The sequence below is a fragment of the Apteryx mantelli genome, chromosome 3, assembly GCF_036417845.1.
Source record: "Apteryx mantelli isolate bAptMan1 chromosome 3, bAptMan1.hap1, whole genome shotgun sequence".
NCBI lineage: Eukaryota > Metazoa > Chordata > Aves > Apterygiformes > Apterygidae > Apteryx > Apteryx mantelli.
In genome coordinates, this window is record NC_089980.1 from 58,833,872 (window position 1) to 58,855,008 (window position 21,137).

Sequence of the window (21,137 nt, forward strand, 5' to 3'; positions counted from 1 at the left end):
TTAAGAGAGAGGCCACAACCTGGCTTAGTTTTGCAGTATATGTGCAATTCATCATTTTTATTCAATTCGGTCAGTATGAATCATACAATAAGAAAATAACAGTATGCTGGTTTGCCATAACAGTGTCCTGTGTGGTTAGGGAAACAGAGAAGACAACAGCACAGTCAGAGACACCAAGGAAGCTGCAATCACATTGTCCATGCTATATGCCAGCGTAGTCCTTTTTTTTTTTTCCCTTCAATACATCACAAATCAGCAAACCAATCCTCAAGCGAATTTATGCTGCCTCTACATATTATTCAGAACTACACAGGACAATGTTTATTTCAAGCTGTCAAAAGAGAGCAGGAAAGAGTAAAGTTGAGTGTGGCATGACCCTTCCCACCTCAAAAGATTAAAAACAAGACAATTACATATATATATACATATATATTTTTTTAAACAATTAAGTACCCCCTTATATAAAATGAAGATGATCTCTATTTCATTCCCATGAACTATTGCTTTCTGAAGAACTGAGCTCATTTCTTAAAACTTCAGTGATTAGCAATCTTACTAATTGGGAAAATAAATAAATAAATAGCAGAATGACAAAAGATTTTATAATTCCCTTTTTTGAAGTTGTAGATATGAACTTATTTCTACTGTGCTTAGTTATTCCCTTCCAATACAATGGAAACTATTTTATTTGCCTTCCAAGATGACAACATTTCAGTAGAACCACATGATCAATTCTGCAGTTCAAAATAACCGGACATTCCTCACTTACCTCTTTTTCCCCCATCCTCTTTTGAAAAGAAAGGTTTTATATATAAGAGAGGCTACAAAAAAATACTGCACTACACATAGCTTTTCTCCTAATTTCCTCAGCCAGCATTCCTAGTACAGAGTGACATTACTAGCACTAGCAACAAAGAGTACATAACACAAAGTAATGAACATTTCCTGGATGATTTTGTATAATATTTACAATACTACATGTGCAATAACTTGGTTAAAGTCAGCTTACTCTGACAAATTATATAATTTATGCTCACCATATAGCTGCTAGCATAAAAAAAGAGAGAGAATTAATCAGAGTATTTAATACAGATTTTTCCAGATCATAACTATCAAGAATTGGGGCACCTAGGAAATAAAGTCACTACCTCTGAAGTTCATTTTTCTAATCAATAAGCTTTGCTGCAAACCATAATACTGTTCATCCATTTCTAAAAGCCCTTCAGAGACCTTGTAAGGAAAAACAAAAGCCTACTTCAGGATTCTAGTACCTACTACAAAAACCTCGTATCAGCCAGAGAAAGATTGGTTTAGTTTGAGTCCAACACAAATATAACAGATGTATTCAGAAACTGTATTTCTTCTTGGCATGCCGTTTTCTTTTTTTTGCTTAAAAAAATAAAACCACACACAAACAAGAAAAATCCATTGTCAACATCTACTACTGTTTTAACTACAGATTAAATGAGGACTTGTTGCATGCAATTCTTGCATGCAATGATACAGGGAAAACTGGACTTTCAGCCTAAGCACTACACAACACTTCTCATATAACTCGCTGGGTTTTTTAATACTAGAAGCCTGAATATACAACAATTAATAAAAAATATCATAATGAAAACTTTAGAAATTAATACAGAGAGCACAGACAAAGATATTAAACTTACATATGATTGGATCTCCTTCCCCTGTTTGTTTTCTTTCCTATAACAGGAGTCCCAAAATGTTCAGGATTGGTGAGTGGAAGCTGATCTAATGTCTGTTGAAATAAAATATATGTATTTATTTATATATTTTTATATATATATATACACACACACAAAAAAAGTTGGTATATATACATATATATACACACACACACATATATATTTACTTGGTATAAGTTATTCGCAAAAATGTAAAAAGTCATGCGATTTGCTTAAAGTATTTTTTTTTTTGTTAATAGTGAGACTTTCTCATTATATCACAATTACAGCACAGATCTGACCGCTTTAATTTTTAAAAGCAACCACTTTTTTTCCCTCCCCCAGACAATTAACCTTCATCCAACACACACAACTCTCTCCCCGAAGTGCTGCTTTTAGACTATCCAAGGGCAGAGAACTAAGAATCAGATGTTCTGCTGTCCTGGGATATTTCATCTCTACAGGATGAATTTTCTACCTCTGTCCTACCATCGGACTAAACACCCAATCACCTACTCACAGCAAATGAACAAAGGTTCCCTATAAAATGGATCAGCAAGATAAGCCAGAATCAGCAAACAAGGCAAATTATGAATTATTAAGAAAAATATAATTAGATATGAGGGAGAGAGATTCTAAAACAATTTTAAAGAGGGTACTACATTGGATATTAGCAACAAAACAGAAAGAGGGAAAGAGAGAGGGAAAGGGAGAGAAAGAAAAAGAAAACTTTCTCCAAACAGCAAGAGTGCTACAACATCAACAGAAGGACTTCATGGACCTCCACTATCTTCTTTCTATTAGACTGCTGTAACATATTTAAAAGATTATTATTCTAAGTTTTAAGGCTGCTGGGACACAAGGGTTTTTGTATAAGCACCTCTTGTTCTTTGAAAGAAGGCACATAGCCTTCCAAAATAAACATGTTCATTCTAATTACAGTTCTCCGAGTTGCTATTTTCAGGAGTCTAGGAATTTTTAGGTGTGAAACACCAACCAGAATCTCAAAAATATCCTGCATCAGGCAGAACTGAACTCAATACAGATAATAAAACCAGCTTTTTAAATTTTAAAGTAAATACATGAATATTTATGAGTGTTTTGGATACCATAACAGATTCCACAAACATAAAGAGACAGAAGTGAAATTAAAGCAACATTGGAACAAGACAACTATAACGTGGCATAGCTCTAATTGCAAAAGAAACAGGAGATGCAATTTTCCCTGCTAAGTAGCTATACCAGCATGAGCTAATTACTAAAAATACAGAACATGCATCTCTGAGTGTTGGTGACAATCAATTGCCTATCGGTGACTTTCGGCAAGACATCAAAAGCTAAGATGAAAAGAACAATGATAAAACGAAAAGTAGGTGTCACCTGAATATAAGGTTTCTTTGAACCTGACAAAATAATCTGGACTGACTCTCATTCAGCCAAATGGGAAGTAGATCAATATACATAATGATTTTGATTAAAGTTTTCAACCCTACTTTACTAAAGTAACATTCATGAACCAATATTAAAATATTAAAGAACAGAAGCAGTCTAATTTTCAAGAGTGTTGAGCATCATTAGCAACAAGGTGCTAATCAGAGGAACAATACAATCTTTTATAACTAGAATATTTATATTTCAATCCAGATTTAGGCTTATAATTCAGGCCCTCTTCTTTAGTTTTGTCTAAACCTGGACTTACATACAACCATTCCAGAAGGTATTTGAACCTTTCTAAGAATGCAGTAAGTAGACAACATGCTCCATTGACTATAATATGTGAAGAATAAGAAAGCAGAAAACTTTCTTCAGTAGCTTTCCAGAAAGCTAATATGTTTATGCAAGTCCTTCCATCAGTCCAGATTACCTTACATAATGAGGAAGAAATCTCATTCTGAATTTCAACTACTTGAAACTTGCTACAAATACCTGCACACTTGAATGAGCAAATCATCTTTAAGACACTAAATTAGTTGCAAAATATTGATGTGTTCAAATTAACAGGTAACAGCAACTAACAGTTTGCCTTAAAAAAGTATTGACTTTTCAAGTTTATCAGTTATTACAAATATTTACAAGTTAAATTTGATCATTTACCTAAAATCCAACAGAAAATCATTACATTCAAAGATACAAGTTAACTTTCATCATGTACTGTACTGAGATTTTTTTCCAATGATCGCTTCCAGATAAGTTTCATGTACAGCATAAACAACAGCAATCACATAACTACCTAGGTGCTATACAGTCTACAAACCACAAACGATATGAAAAAGAAAAATACGAAATACCAACTTTGTTCTTTAACTTGCGTGGTTTGGAGAAGCTGAATCATATTTCTTGGTTTAAAAAAGAATAAGCTAGACCCCACAGACCGCATTTTACATAACCACCATTTTTACTACCATGGATATAAATAACATCCTGAAGACTGAGGTACTAAAAATATTGTGGTTTTTGTTTTTGTTTTGTTTTTTAATCTAAATTAAAAGTAATGGTATTAAAATTGTTCAATTACCTCGCTTTCAGCAAAATGTCTTTCTCCTTTTAAACACAGGGAAGAGCGTCTAAGAGTCTTCTCATCGCCATCATCAAATACTGTCACCAGGTAAGAGGGGAGGGAAGAAAAGAGAATTTTTTTTTTTAAATCAGGACATTCATAAGCAATTGCTCTAGGTCTCAGAAAGAAATGAGATAATACCTTCCTGTAGCCAGCCCTTAAAGCTGTACCTGCATACTACTGCATATCCAGTCAAGCAGCTGCACAGAACCACTAAACACACAAGTTCCTGCCTCCCTGTAGCTACTCCATGCTTGCATACATGTTAAATGGAGTCTTAAGCAATCAACAGTTGAGTACATGCAACTCATGGATCAGGATGCAAAGAGAAATGCACATAAATTAGAATTGCAAAATAAATTTTAAAAGACCTTTTAATTTTTTGAGAAATATCCCAAAACCAGAACTCCTATGATCTTCAAATGGAAGCTATGCTTGCTATGGAGAAACATGGATGTCTGAAAAAACAGTTACAGTCTGATGCCATTTGAAAGTTTAGTCTTTTATCTCTGCTGACTTCATTTAACAGATCTATAAAGTGACAGCAATATCAGCTTAAGTTCAAAGTTCAGACAATTATCAAGACCAGCTATGGTAAGAGAAGAACCACAGAGCTTCTGGGCTTTCTGTTACCTCTGTTATAACTAGGCTCTGCTGTCCCCAGAAACTGAACGAGGTCAATGGAAAACAAGTTCATAACATATTTGACTCTAGCTACATGCTTTATCCTTTACATATAAGAACAGAAAACAAACAAACAAAAAGTAAAAATAATCATACTCTTGTTCCCAACGTTAAGTGAGCTTTAAGAGTCTCCTCTTTTGCGGGCAGGGATAAAAAACCCACCAAGCATAGCTGATATTAGCGTAAAAGTTTCAGTAAGCTCTTCATCTCTCTTTCACCTTCATTCAGGCCTTCTCTTCTGTCAAGCAACAGTACTGATGAGCCTGCTTCACTCAGTCTCATTAGAATTCAAGCGTGTGGAAGAAAACTAAAGATACGTAACCCTTTGACAAACAAGGGCCAAAATAACAGGGTTAAAAGGAAGGATATCAACCAGCAGAAGCACCTTGCAAGATTAGAGTTTAGTTTTCAGTCATCTGACTTTAAAACTGTGAATGCTATGCTCTATATTTAACATTTACTAATTAAAGAAATAAACAAAAAGCAAAAAGGCACAGGAAAATTCCTGACTAGTGTTTATTTTATATCAAAGTGTCTTTTTCCCAATTTTGAGAATTTTTCATCCCTACACAAAATCCAGTACTATCAATGAACAAAAAACCTCTATCATTTTCTAACACCATTCCCTAGTGCATGTTTTATCACTAACTAGTAATCAACAATTATTATAGTATAAAATATCAATTACAGATGCATTTCTCTCACTTGAAAATTTGTTGAAAAAGTATCACAGGCAACAACTGTACCAGGAAATACATAGATTTTTTGAGCTGCATCTCAAGTGGTCAACATGCAATTAAGCCCTCCCTTGGCTAAGTGAAGTAGAAAGCAGCAGGTTTCTAATTCAGCTTGTGTTAATTAACTCAGCTGAGTCTCCTTATATAATGAGGGATTTAAGTGTCTATCCTCTTCAAAGGATAAGCTGACTGCAACAAGGGTAAACCTATTCAGAGCTAGGATACATAACCTAGCTACCTACCTATGGGGTAATCTGCTTGTGGTCTCTTTTCTGTCAGAGGGATTCTTAATTATGTTCCATAACATGGATATATTCAAAGGCATAGCTTCATCTGGCTGAGACACTTGCGTGGCCAGTGTAGCACATATGGCTTTAACACATATGACATTTTAGTCTAAGGAAACATCCTCAAAATAGTCTACTGAGCAGAAGCACCAAAGCATACTGCATTTAAAATACCTATCCTGAAACTGCAAGGAGAGAAAAAAAGAAGGGAAATGTAAATGAAATAAAAATAAAGATTAAAGTAAATAAAGGCATTTCTCACAAAAATTGTGAGAGAAAAAGCAATGCACTGATGCAAAAAGTGGAGAAGGGAGTAGAAGGATTTTTGAACATGTAAGATTCTGTATACTTAGGAAAGCAGACAATCATATGAAATTTGTTTTTGTACTGAACACTATTGAGTTTTATGCTAAAAATATCACTTAACCTTTCTAAAAACAGGTTTATATTAGTGACTAAATAGTATCCAGTTAGCAGGACTGGCAGATCTTGTGGTTTTAGAGAAATTTTTATAGGACAAGCAAACAAGCTAACGACACAGTGTATTATTAATACCATGCCCATGTTAAAATTTACACAGATTTTAAAAGGTTATACTAGTTAAAATAATAATAATAAATTCCTGCCAACTTTAGTTAGGAAAAAGTAGCAGTTATAAAAAAGCATATAAACAAAGTCATGTATGATTTCTCTTTTAAACAAGATCCTACAAATATAAGAAATACAGGGATGCTCCTAAAGCAACCCTCCGCATGCTTTAACATTTAAAACAGTTTCAAGGAGTTCCAAAATGGTTATTCCTCTAAATGTTATAAGCTACTTCTGAACTGGGATGAATGGTAATAGGCAATGACTTCTTGAATGGTACTACTTCAGAGCTGTCTGCCCCTTCACTAAGTTTTTGACTGAGTCAAAGTAATTTTATTCAGGAAACCATTAATGATATAAGTAATTAGATACTTCTCAACAAGCACTAGGACAACATTAGATAACTTTGTTGGTTAAGTGTGCTAATTCTGAAATTTGGTAATGACAACTATCCCTTGAAGCAGGACTTGCATTCAGATCTACAGAGTCGTCATTGCCTGTAAAGATAAATTTCAGTACCATTCCGTTCACCCTCCTGACAAAGGTTATTTTAATCTGCCCATGTCACTTCTTTACATACATTACACAGTCATCAGCTGTGATGCTTTTACTAATTCTGCAAGGTGGACCTGCTTTTATCTACTAAATAAGGTTTTCAGTCTCAACTCTCACATCTCTGCTTCCTCTTTCTCAAGCTCAGGATTCACAACAGTTGCATCTACTTGGATTCACAACAGTTGCATCTACTTGGATTCACAACTGAAACTTTATGCTAGCTGCCTTCAAAATCTAATCTGCATGTACTCGTATCTTTCTCTTCTTCCTGAATTACTAACCTCGGCTTTCTCAGAAACATATACATATGCACACAACATAATTTTAACACCAACTATACCATTTTGTTCGTAAATGCTCTTGTATCTGATCCACCTCTATTTTAATTACCAAAACATTATTTATAATTCCAATTCTTGCCTTTATACCCCATGCTTCAGAATATTCAGAAATATCTACTGTAATGCTTATCTGGAAGGCCATATCTAAACTCACAGCTCTATTCTTTTCTAAAAGTGCTATGACTCTGGTCAGAATCTGTTCAGCATGTGTCCCCGGCACTTAGTCTTTCCTTGGTTGTTCAGCATCACTTTAGCAGCAGCAACCCTTAGCATCTCAAACAAAAATCTTGCTAGGGTTCTATCAAGAGCTTGTTTTCATCTTTCCATGTCCCAGTTGTTTGCTGAGTAGAGGAATACGTAACTTCTTAAGAATCAATACATTTTCTGTAATAGCTTTAAGACTACTAGTATACAGATGGAAAACATGTTATCATTCTACACTTCACCAGTTTTTCCCAAGGCAGACTGGTCTACTGGTACACAGCATAAAAGAGTAAACCCATGTATTTAAAACCTATGGAAATAAAGATTTGCCTGTGGGCATATGGATTAATAATGTGAAGAAGTCTGAAATGTCACATTAGAGACTAAGAAAAAAAATCTGTTTATTTTCCCTAAACAGCAGCTCTTAGGAGAGCTAAATCTAAAATTAGCAGAAAATATGTATTGCAACTTTTTGTTTTAAAAGTGCACTTCTTTTCTAAAGGAAAGGACCATACTTTGCTTCAGAATATTCAGAATTTTTAATAATAGTATATTAAATACCTAAGAAGCAGTTGCCAAAGACCTAATAAATTCCTCCATAATTATCTGGTGTCCCAGTTTCATATTGTGATAGATACGGTCACAATAATTTATTAAAAAAATAAACTGTGAAAACTGTATTTGCATCAAGTGTATCATATATACAGTGTACATATAACAGTTAACACTTTTAAGAGTTAATTTCTTTAAGCATTTTATGGCAGAATTAAATTTCTCCTAACTTTGTCTTCCAAGCTAGTTTTCTCCTACCTCTTTAAAATGTTCAAGCATTAAGCACAATTTTATCCTTCACTTGGCAATGTTATTTTTCTCTAAAGTCTCAGAAGTACAGACATTACACACATGACTTGTGCTGCAGATTAGTTCAACTGATATCTGTAGAAGGTGGTCATAGTACTTAAAAGTACATACTGTATAGACCTAGTGCAAATGTGGTCCCTGAAACTACTTGCTTGCCTTTCTTGCCCACCTGGTAGAGAGCTGCTAGAAAGCAAATCAGAACACATGAGACTTGAGGCTCATCAGTAAGAAAGCACATATGGAACCCCCTGAATGACTACCTAGCCAAACAGTGATCTGGAGAACTTCAGAGCAACTACAGCATGTGCTGCCTTCTCTTCGGAAGGCAAGCTAAACAAGGTAAAGAGCAAAAGTACACATGATATTAATGAGGAAGGGGATAACTATAGTGGGAAAGCATGGGGGCTTCCTATAGCCTGCTGTTCATAAACTAAGGTTCTGCTAGGCTACCATTCACTCCAGCTAAGCAGAGAGTTTAAGTTATTATTTAATCATGTCAAAGAAGGAGTATGAAATGCAAGCGGTCATTTTACCAAAACGCAGCTACAGTTCACAAAATAAGTGAGAAACTATTCTTGATGAGGATTTTTTTTTTTTGTAAAATTAATTCCTCAGGAAAAGTATTTCCATGGTGGGTTTTGGTTCTGTATGTGTGTGCATACAAGTGTATTTGTGATGTATATGCATGTATTTTATAAACAAAAACTTTGAAAACATATGCAGCTCAAAGAAAGATATCTTGCACCATGCTTAAAACTTAAGCAAAAAAATAATAATAATCATAATACAGGTCAGTAGCCCATTTTTTAAATAATAAGATCTTATCCAAACACATAACTAGTCCTCTTACCTACAGTGTACCAGCTCGCATCTGTTAACTTGTTGATAACTGCTTCCTGGTAAGTTCCATCCGGATTCTTCACTTCTACAACAGTTCCTACCTAAAATACAAAAGTCGCTTAGCATTTGAGAGCTTCTGAAACAGGCAAAGTTAACACTTTTGTATTGAAGCAAACAGAGTGCATTTCTAAAGACTTCATTAAATATACACCATACTTTTACAGTTTCCCTTTAAAATGTTTGTACCCCTTAAAACTTCTTTCTTCTAAAATAATCCAACTAACTGATTCTTTCCTGCCAGCAGGTGGGGAACAAGAACCAATTTGAGTGATGTCATTCTCTTGTATAAGGGCTTGCCCATCAAATCCTCCAGCTGAGTTTAAGTCACTGTTGCTTTGAAAAAGAGCCAGCCAAACTCCTTTGCTTTAAGGCTGAAAAGAACAGAGAGGCTTGCATCAGCCTATATGCTGCATCCCCTTTAACTACAGAGGAAAAGGATAACACAAAAAGGAAGAGTATACTAACTCTGGCTTTGCAGCATTGTCTTTCATGCTCCACAATACTATCTGGCCTATGTAATAAAATCAGCCTTCCGCTTCCATTTCATACACATCTCTGCATATACACGTTTATGCCAAATACTGAAAAAGAATGCTTTTCAAATTGTTACCAAAAATGAAACAAAGGTATTACCTTTAAGGGACCCTTTATGTGGTCATCTTGTACTTCCACTGTTGAAGAATCATGTCTAAACGTTACCTAAAAAATATAATTCAACTGACAATCACTTGATACAATTGAGCAGCATAATCACATGCAGATGTCAGTAGACAGTCTCTTATTCTCATCTTGCAATTAGTCACCATAATCATTCAGCTTGCTGAAACTACCTTTCATTCAGATATTTTAGAAATACAGGGAGATAATCTCCTAGTGGCTACTAAAACCTTTTTAAATACTTTTAACCTTTTGGAGCAAAACTCTAAAGGAAGTCACAAACAACAGTTTATCAACAAGTTTAATGTCTCTGCAGTTCTCTAAATGATTTTGTTCTGCTCTAGTACCAAACAAGGAGAAAGTTTAAAGAGTCCTAAGCATAAACAACCTTTAAGAAATATTTATATTTCAACACTCTGAAATCAAATTGTGTTCACACCTCTATCTAACCCCAGATCTTTTCTTTTTTTTTTTTGCTGTTGCTTTTGATGGTTAAGAAGCTTTTCCCTCACTTTCAGCCAAAAGACCCACACAAAACAGTACAGGGCACCACTGTCAGTAACAAACCCAAACAGAATTCTGTAGCCTTTCAATTCATGTCCGCCTAGCCTAGGTGTTGCTAATAACAGGACATAAATGTGTAGATTGCTATATTTTTGGACTTTAAAAACTAAAATAAGTAAAACCTGTAAGTGTTTCGGGGGTATTTTTTTGTGTCGCTGACAGTGTCTCTAATCCTACATGTTCTGTCCTCAGAGAGAGTAACCTGGAAATTCAAATGTATGATTCACTATTTCAGACACTATTCCAATTTCATTCATTTCACTGAAAACTAACTTGGTCACAATCAAAGTCACAGGATCACCCTATCAGTTGGGCCTAAAGTTTTAATTCCACTCTGGTTTTAAAAATTCAGGGCAACTCTGAGAGCTTTCTGGCATTACCTATTTGCACATTTTTACACACACACACACACGATGTGCTGAGGTTCACCAGGACACACTTGTTTGGCCTAAGGTTATGATGTTTTTATTTAGTATTCACAATAGTTAAGTATGTACATGACATTCAGCTGTCCAATGGTAACTAAGCTATAGTAATCCTACATTAAATAGGAGGACTTAGTTCTCAAATGTGCCCAAAGTTGGTTTCTCTGCAGAACACAGTGACAGCAGAATTTGCCTCAGAACACAGTGTTCTCCGTCACCAATTTTCCTACTGAGCCTCTTCAGGAGGACAGTTTAGGGGGTTTGTAAACCTTGAAAGTACCTAACAGCTGAGAACAACACCTATAACTAGAATTGAAGAGAGCCTACCTTGACTGACTAGAAAATAAATACACTAATATACTTCATTGACTTAGAGGCACTGCTTCTAGAAATAGTAGTCTTGTCCATCTTCTGTCAGAACCACAGCCTTACATAGTGAAAGCATGTTCTTTTTAGAGCTGCATCGTCCCCCTAACTGGGAAATACTTCCCATCTGCTGGATGAAGGCAAATCATATTTTCTGAATTGGAAGCTAGACAAAAGATTATGGGTAGGAATTAATACAGCTAAGGCCACTGTTTGAAATTCAACCTGGCAGATACAGATATTTACTCCTCTCTTCTTTGGGATTTATCTAGAAATCAGAAGTTCATAGCTAGGATGCACAATATCTGACACTAGTGACCACATAGTGGTCACTATTCACTTAGCTGGAATATCCAGTATATCAGTTCTGACTTAAGAGACATCTGTTTTAATTGACTTTCTGTAATTATCTTATTTATTTTACAGCAAAAAGGAACTCTATCCAAAACCATGTGCCAGCCACAATGTACTAAGATGAAAGGAGAACATAGTAACTTGCTATTCTGTATTCCAGAATGGCTTTTCCTTTTAAAGATGCCTTGTGGCTTTGCCTCTTTTTCAGGAGAAGATTTTGATACCAACCATTTTAGCTTCTTGAGATAATGCATATGCATTAAGAAAAAAGAAAAGATATTAATAGACATATTCAAACTCCAAACACAATGTGGCACTACTGCCTTTCTTGAAGCTGATGGCAATGATGCCAGTATTTGTCAGTGTGGGTTTTAAGCCTTTTCTGTCTCAGGTAAAAGATTAAGACATCTAGCAGGTCAATTTGTTTCGATTCAGTTGCAATTTCCCTTTTCCTCACTATCCTGAAAAGTCAGTCCTGGTAGGCTCTATAAAGTAGATGCTTCTGTAGATTCCATTTAATGAAGCCAAGCACTGAAAACAGTTTCTTCTGAAACTTCTTTGGAGTATCCAAATACAAGAAGGTGAAGATGATGGTGCTGGTTGTGTCCCTGGAGACACTATCAAAATAAACTGGCTTAAATACCTCTCTAAAAAATGGTATAAATGATCCTACGAAGATGGAGTGGACTACCATTGTTCTAATGCCAACAGTCTGGCTCTTTAGTCAAACCTGTACTGCCTTCTACACCTTTCAGAAGCCCAGGCAATTCTGTTCATTCTACTGCTTTCCATGACAATTTGTACAATGTATCTACACTGTTAATGTAAAATTCTGCAGCATACACAGAACTTGCCAAAGACTACTAAACTCTGAAATAAGGTATCTGTTGATAACAAAATGAAAAATGCATTGCACTTGATTTAAATTGAATAAAGTTATTGAATTATGCTGGTGATACCAGCACCTTATTAAGGTGCCCCTCAAAATATTCTAAGAGGCAAAATTTAGCAGAGGAAGAAAGTGGGTAAAAGGAGAAGCAATGAAAGGTATTTTACCTGCCTGAAAGTGACTTATTCTATACCACAAAAATATGGTTGTCATCCTCCTCCTTTCTCAACAGTGCATCTAGTTATGAAACATAAATGGAATCTTCAAGCTAAAATTGATATTGTGAAGCTAACTGACTTTCCTGGCAAGGAAGAGAGAACTAATGCAAAGATGACTTGGGCATAAAAGACGCGGGATTAAATATGTGGAAAATAAACACAGAGTATAAATGACCAAAACTCCAGACAAAATGAACCTGATAGTAAGAATCTTGCCAAAAGCTAATACTCAGGAAGTCTATATGTGCAAGAAAAGAGCTTTTTGAAAAGCTTTTTTGAGAAAAATCAAGGGGTCGGAGTCATGTTTAGGAAACATACACTCTTGGTTGAGAAAAGGCAGCGTAAATAGATTTTGTTACCACACTGAAATAAATAAATCACAATACTCTACAAAGGAGTAACAGTACTGCAGACCTTACTACCTTAAGTTACGCAGTAACAAATAGCAAAGATAAACACATGCACACATGCATCCCCCAGGAACTTAGAGCCACAGAGCTTTAGACAAAGCCTTCACAAACCATTCATAGTAAAAGCTCTATCCCATTTCATTTCAAGATCCTTCTGCAAAATATTACAGTGACCTAGCTGCAATAAATCCATATGAAACTACTTCTCACTGGAAAACACTCTCAAGTACAAAGGGCCATCTAAGAAGGAAGGTTGAAAGTCTTCTGAAGGAGCTGAAAGGAATTAAGACTTAATTTAGGCACAATACAATTCCTGTACTTAAATACCAATACTTAACAGCTTAAATACAGATACTTAATAGCTTAAACTCAATGGTGCTGTTAAACATAATCCAGCTGATACAGTTAATAGTTATGACTAATGAAATGAAAAGACCACTAATTTGCTCTAAAGGCTTTTTAAAGATGTCAGATTTAAGACTAACATCTTTTCATTGTCCTTAATGTTAATCATCAAATAAGTGACAACAGTCCTTCCCATCAGGGCTTTTCGAGAAAACCTGCTCTCTCCCTTACACATGCTATAGGCAAAAATCAGACACAGCATGACAGCAGGTTCAAGCAATGCATGATAGTTTATAATGAAAGCTCATGTTTCACAGTACACGTTTTCATTTCTTTTTACAGTAGATATAAGAAAAAATATTCTGTTATTGTAACTCCGTTGCATCTAAGCAGTATATTACCACTCTGATTTCCTCTTCAAAAGGGCTTCTGAACCTGCCCCATTACATTTCTGTATGAGGTTAAGAGGCAGAGGAGAAAAATAGTGCCTGCTCCCAGATTAGAAGCTCTTAGGGCAGTACCATCCAAACAGAAATGTAAGGCCATTTTACAGTGTAGACTTACTATATACAAGCATATGTCTAAGCACGTATACATAGATACTTGTAAACAAGCCCCAAAATTGTTCTTTCTATTTCTACTAACGATGCAGTAAATTTCCAAGAGATGTTAAAATACGCATCTTCTATTCACTCTCTACAATTTTTATTTATACTGCATGTGGCTTATATTGACTGATAGAGTCATTAGTTCAGCACCATAAAGATTAGGTAAGATCTCCTGCTTCCTATTCTGTAGGATTTAATATGCCAAGTCTTTATTGGAAGACAGCAGGGTTTCATCTTATTCCTGAAGCATTATCTGGTTGTCACTGCTAAATGGCAGTGACCTGTGCTCCTAAAATAACTATCTTAAACCTGCTTTGAGGAGTTTTAGTTAATTCATGATAACATTCTCCTGTACATAAACCTACATTTGTCATATTTTAATCAATTATTTTAAGGTCAGCCTATGGCATTGAAGGGCACAGATATGGGATTCAGGCAGATGGCAAAGCAGTAAAAGAAACAATGTATTTATTCAACTGCAGCGAGGGGGGGGGGGGGGAAACAAAAGTGCATAACCCCCACCCCTACAACAAGCATACTGTTCTTTCAAAGGCTGCACTGCTAGTCTTCAAGGAACAGATAGCCTCTTATTTGTCTTCAAACAAGAAAGTTTCATGTTACGTTATTTCAAACACCAACGATGTTTTTTCGAAGGGTTAGCAGGAAAATGACATACCTTGACTTTGACAAGCCTTTTTGCTGTCTTGATCTTGGCTTCACAGAAGGCTCCTCTATACTTAGCACTCACATCGGTGCCCACTGTGAGATAGGGAGGCTCATCGATGGCCTGGAACAAAAAGGAACATGACTGGTTTTTAATTACTCAAACATTTCCACCCTAGTCCTCAGAAACACAGGACCACTGGCAATATAACTACCACTGTCTTCCTACCTGCAGACAGATCATTACAAAACAAGCCAATAAAGTTTACCCTCAAAGCACATGTACATTACAGCAGCAGCAACACAGAATACAACAGCAAGCTGATGCAATGGCTACTGTAAACTGACACCATAGTTATCTGCAACAAGTCACTGTGTAAGCCTCCAACCTCTGCACCATCTGAAGACATGGTAGACGGCCAGTTCTGTTGCAGTGGAGAAGGCCAACCAAGTGTTCCACCTTCTCCTCTAATTGCCCCAAAATTTGACACATCTCATGAAGACATTAGGTTCCCTCGCCTCCCCCCCCAAAAAAGAAAAACTTCTATGAATGAAGTAAAACTACTCTGACTTTGCTTTTTGTCATTTTATTTTTGAAGAAAATACATTATATACATGGATGCTTGCCAGGAGAGGGGACTGAGGGGTACAGTACAGTAGGAGAATAATGAGAGGATGAATGGACAAAGACGATGAAGGGCCCAGAGGAAGAAAAGGTCCTGCAAAAAATAACACAGGAACAGGTGACACCTGAACAAGGAAATAGGAAATGGGAGCAGAGAGAAAGAAGTGTTATGGGTGGGGGCTGGGGGAGGGAAATGGGTCCAGTTAGTACGCAGGGTGGGCTCATGAAGGCTCCCTTCCTTCAAAGGGGAACAATCGGGGTGTAATCTCGGAGAGGTAAATCTGGATATCTGAACCACCTCACCCTGTTACTTCATCCAAGCTGGGTCAGAAGGGAGGCAGGGGGTGGCACGTGACAGGAGCAAGCTACATTTCCAAGAGGTGCAAGCCTGTCTCCATGCAGCCCCAAACAAGGACTGGAAAGAGAGATCTAAGCCCTTGTCTAAGCCCAAACTATGTTTGTGCACCTCCAGGGATTCACACACAGCTCACAACAGGCAATTCCGGCATGTTCTTGTTCTCCCTAGGAAGGACACGGGGATAACAGTCTTCCATCGTTCTTAAGAGTTACTGTTTGAGACTGTGTGTCTCCCTGAAGTGTTTCCACTCAGTAGCAGAAATTTCCCACTGGCTGTTTCCAACCTCAATGGGACAGAGATAAAGACATGCAGTTATATACCTCAATTCTTCAATGCATGATTTTTCAGAAATTTAAGTTTTGCAAAACTTGAAAATTGAGAGACATGAGATGCTACTGGACAACATTAATTCTGTATTAATGAAGTTTTACCTCGACTCTTTGTTCAAGTCTACCTCTGTCATCTTCATGTAACAGAATCTATTCTACCATACTAGAAAAATGTTATCAATCTATGCTTGTTATGACAATCAGCCACATAAATGTGCTAATGCTTTCCTTCTGCATGCACACATGACTGCACCAGAGAAAAAAGGAGCAATACTATATTCATGAACAGATATCCATACCCATTACAGATTCTGTAACAATCAAATTTAACTGAGATTAAAAAGATCTGTTAACAGTGTTGGTACGCTGATATACACTTCCTCCTAGCTCCCATAAGAGTCCAAGTGTATCTGCCTTCAAGGCAGGCTGCGAGGCTTTTCTCTTACTCCAGTTGGAAGGATGATGAAACAGGAACTCAGATGGTGATAAACTTGATTTTGCTTATTGCCCTCAGTAGGTCAACTGACCAGTTCCTACAACATTGATCTGAAAGGGGAAAAGCAGTGATAGATGCTCTTCTGAAGCTAGTCAGGTTCTAGAAGGGAAGAATCCTCCTGCCTTCCCCAATTCTTCAATAACCAAACTCTCAAAGAATACAATGTTGATAGCCTTTCATGCCCTCAGACTTTCTTAACTTTCAAAAGAAAGTGTGGATTATTGAGATTAGTTTATGAAGAAACACAGATCCCAGCTGGGTTGACACAGATGCACATAGCTAGATCTCTCCTGTGAATACACACTGCAAGACCCAGTTGTGTCAGTATCAGTTTACACCTCCCTATATAGCCCAATATATGATCTTGAGAACTGGAGTCATAGTATTAAGTTTAATTTACAGAAATTAAAGAACACTTTCTTCACTACTGCAGAATCTTACTTAAAAGAGAGTCTACAGTACTAGGAAACAAGACAATCTGAAGGTCTGGTCTTTGAATGTTTGGTAGTTTACCACTTAATATAACACTAACAATATTATCACAGTTCAAATGCTACAAATAGAGGAGCAGGCAATTCTACAATCACCAACAAACTTTAAATTATGATTTTAAATCTGTACTGCAGCTGTAATTACAAACTTTTTAATCACTAGTGATTAATTTATCACTATTTTGGCTTAAAAAAAAAAACTTCCAAAAGAATACTCACTCTTAGAATGAACATCTGTAAGAATAATTTCTGCTATTATCACACAAGTTAATTTCAAATCCTGATCTAGATCTCCTTAAATTTTTTTTACAACAGATAAATATTACAATAATAACTTCTTTCAATGGAATTAGTTAATTACAGTAATTTCAAAGAATAGCAAACACATGGACCATTTGCTTACCACTGTAGGTATGTTTTTGCTAAACATACAGAACTGGAACAACTGTTGTTAGGAAGATTTATACCAATAGAATACATTTATTAACCACTATGAATCACTTATACATTTTAAAGTATTCAACAACCATGTGATTTCAACTGATACATTTAGGATAAGCTTTTCCTGCAGTTTTATCATTTCACTGAAACACAAACTAAGTGATTTTTTTTTCCAAATCACTCAACTGAAATTTACAATATACTTCACTTATTCTGACTGTTTCAGCTGGAAGTGGTAAGTTAAAACAACTGGAAGCATGTGATCCATTGCAGAGAATGCAAACTAGAAAAGTAAACATTAATGATCAAAGCCTGCATTAATTTCAGATAATCCTTACTGCAACTTTGTCATTTTCACTAACTCTGAGTCACTTGTTCTCAAACAGGAAGTTTTATTCAATTCCACCAAAACTGGACAGATTAAAAGATGTAAACAGCTATTTTTACCTTTCTGTTATCCCTTCTCTGCCCTGTGTTTACATCATTTACTAAACATCCTTACTCTCAGATTGAATGCATCTTTGCCTATTTAACATATTTTAGTGGGGTTTGCTTTTATACTTTCTTTGCTTTTCAATGTAAGTTACCAGAAAATGATAGTCAGAAATGGAGCTAAAATGTGAGAACATGATTCAGTACTCTTGGAAAGGGCATTATAAGCACTCTGAAATTATAATAACATGAAGCATTGCAACTTTCTTTAAGGCAAAATGGGGAGATGCAGCGTTGGACTGCCCTAGGTCAAATGTTTCCGTGTTTCTAAAAATAATAAAAGACTCAAGTTTGAAACAGTGCTACTAGCCCCTTTGTTACTGTCACCAAGTCTCCGGGCTGCAGTCTCAGCCCTCGCTTTATGCTAAAACACAAGATAATTTGAATTTCCTTTTGCATTTTACGCCTGAGCACAATCTCACACACTATGATCTGCGGATAAGAATCACCTTTTCAGGAGCCTGTCTCAAAGCCACCTAAATTGAAAGCCTGAAGAGCATCCCCCGCGGGTACACACCACCCTGCAACCAAAAGGGCATCGGGAACTCCCTTCCCCAGAGCGGCTGGGCCCCCCGCCCCCGCTCCCCCCCGGCTGCGGGGCGAGTGGAGGGCGGCGACCCCCGGCCGCGCCTCCGTTTCCGACCCATTTCCTAAGCGGCAGTGAGCAGCTGCGCGCGCGCCGGGGCGGGGAGGCACTGCCGCTTTAAGAGCGGGCGCCGGGGAGGCGGGGCCCCAAGCTGGAAGCTGCCAGAAGCTTCCATCCGCCCGCGCTTCCCGCGGGCGCCCGCGCCTCCGCTCCAGCAGCGGCGGACTGCCGTTAAACTACGTTTGTCCCCTTCAGGCGACTGCCGGGTGAAGCGGCGCGCCCCCCGCGGGCTGCCTGCGCCCTCCCGGCCCGACGGGGTGGTCGTGCTTTAAATCAACAGCAATAGTCACGCCTGCAGCCTCGGCAGGGCTTCCCGGCCTGGGCTGGCAGAGGGCAGCTGAAGGTGTCCTCGCCCCGAAAGAGTTCAGTAATGAAGTCCCTTAAATGCTCATGGACGGACTAAGAACACACCCTACTACATATACATACACGGGGTAAAAGCAAGCGACTGTAGGGGCCTTTAACAGAGCAAATCCTGTTTTTTGTTGTTAAACTAGCTTTCCTGACAGCAAAAGCTGAAAACTGATACCATAAATCCTGCATACAATCACAGTGGGCTTAATTCCTCAGGAACAGTATTAAAATGCATAGTATGCTGTATACCCTAAATCAATAGCCAAAATAACAGCTTTAAATGATTATTTCTGATGTTCTCTTGGAAGGGAAAGAAGGGATAAAAAGAAATGAACTTCATGCAGTTTGCAGTTCCCATTAGGAAATCCAGGCTAACGAACAACCACTTCACTAGCGCTTAATTTTGTTTTATTAATGGAAATAGGAAGAACAGTTTCTTTGCTATCTTAATTCACAACTGCTATGCACATTTATGTGCAGACAGGATTTTCTATATGCAGCACAGGCTGCTGCAGTTGAAAAGCTGGTTTACCACTTAAATAAGGAGCAGTCTCTAGGTGACCAGTCAGCAATTTCCACCAATTCAGTGGCTGAATTTTCTTTGGCAGCCAGCACCGACTTCTGGAATGATTCTGCTCCAGCCTTCGAGCGATTATACTTGGAAGAATTGATAAATGGCCAGGTGCCCACATCATAAGAGAACCTGCATCTTCTTAATTTGGACATTTGTGTCAATTTTTATAGTTCTGATCTTCCAAGGGTGAGGGAGGAAATACACAGACCCTCCAGAACACTTTGGAATAAACATCTGAAAAATAGGATTTTTTAACAGGGGTATCATGTTTTTACATACCTTTTAAGGCTGTTAAAAAGGTCAGTTTTCCATTTTTTCGACCTGTTTAGATATTTTCCGGCTGTGGGATGAAATCATCCTCACACCTCTTTCAGCTGTGCTGCATTACTATATCCAAATTGCATTGTAAAGTCTGTCATGTCATGCAGCAACTGACAGAATTTCTTTACGTTGTCCTTTGCCTATAAGCACTTTTAATACAGTGTGTATGAATATATTATTTCTATCTCCTAATCTGTATTCCTCTGCACCATGCACAGGATGTTCCAAGTAAACCACATGAAAACAAGATTAAGCATTCAATCTACACACATAGCAGACATGCTTAGTGGGAAAGCCTGCAGGACTGCTTTCAGATTAATATGCAAAGAGAAAACTAGGTCTGTACCTTCCCTTTGTCTCTCATATATACAAAGTTTGAAAAGCCAGGATTTCAGCTTTTGTTAAACATTCAAAATTCAGGCCCTACCTAGTCTACAAGACTATGTTGACTCAAGTGAAACATTTTCATTAAAGCCAAAAAAACTGAACTGCTGAAAAGAAAGGACTGTTTTTAGCTTTTACATGGAAATTTAACATCTGTTTAATTTCAATAACCAAGGTTTAGAGAGAGCTTGTTAGAGATTCAGGACCCTACTCCCTTTTCCCTAAGGCATCCAAATCAGTTTTTTAGTTTAAAAGAAACATTATAGGGCTCAATATCTCAGTTTTTCCTCATACAAACATCTCAGTTTTTCCTCATACATATTAAGCAGGAGAAACAATGTCAAAACTTTTTTCTTCCCACTACAGTATTTTAAAGTTACCTTTCAGAAGCAAGTGTTAAGTTTTCTCACAGTTTGCACATCTTCCATGATTTAAGATGAAAGTACCCAGTTTGCAAGCAGAGCCATCACATACTTTTCTATTTTCACTCCCCTATTCTATCCTGCAAAATTAGCAGCCACCCCAAAGTCCTTCAAGAAAGTTACATCAACTTTTGGGAGGGTTGAAAATTCTCATTTTTCAAGAATGATGTTTAAAAAAAAAAAAAAACAACTAACAGTAAATCTAACATCTCTTAGACAATTTTTAAAGAACTACCTTCATGAAAACTTGGGGGGGGGGGAACACAACACAAAGAAACCATTAAAAAAACCTTTTTCTCCCCAATT

The 21,137-nt window shown here is 37.0% G+C and overlaps 1 protein-coding gene across 5 annotated transcripts in view; it reads right to left on the reverse strand.

Annotated features, from left to right (window-relative positions):
* ARID4B (AT-rich interaction domain 4B) overlaps positions 1 to 21,137 on the reverse strand; it is a 98,972-nt gene that overhangs the window by 53,006 nt on the left and 24,829 nt on the right. For 4 of the 5 annotated variants that reach the window (XM_067293476.1, XM_067293472.1, XM_067293473.1 and 1 more), the window contains exons 3-7: positions 14,912 to 15,022; positions 10,033 to 10,098; positions 9,350 to 9,440; positions 4,201 to 4,280; positions 1,668 to 1,759 (exon numbers count right to left, since the gene is read on the reverse strand). In XM_067293476.1, the coding sequence (XP_067149577.1) occupies positions 1,668 to 1,759; positions 4,201 to 4,280; positions 9,350 to 9,440; positions 10,033 to 10,098; positions 14,912 to 15,022 (440 nt within the window). Of the gene's footprint in view, positions 1 to 1,667; positions 1,760 to 4,200; positions 4,281 to 5,144; positions 5,239 to 9,349; positions 9,441 to 10,032; positions 10,099 to 14,911; positions 15,023 to 21,137 lie in introns of those variants that run through there. The other variant, XM_067293475.1, reaches the window with a different exon arrangement.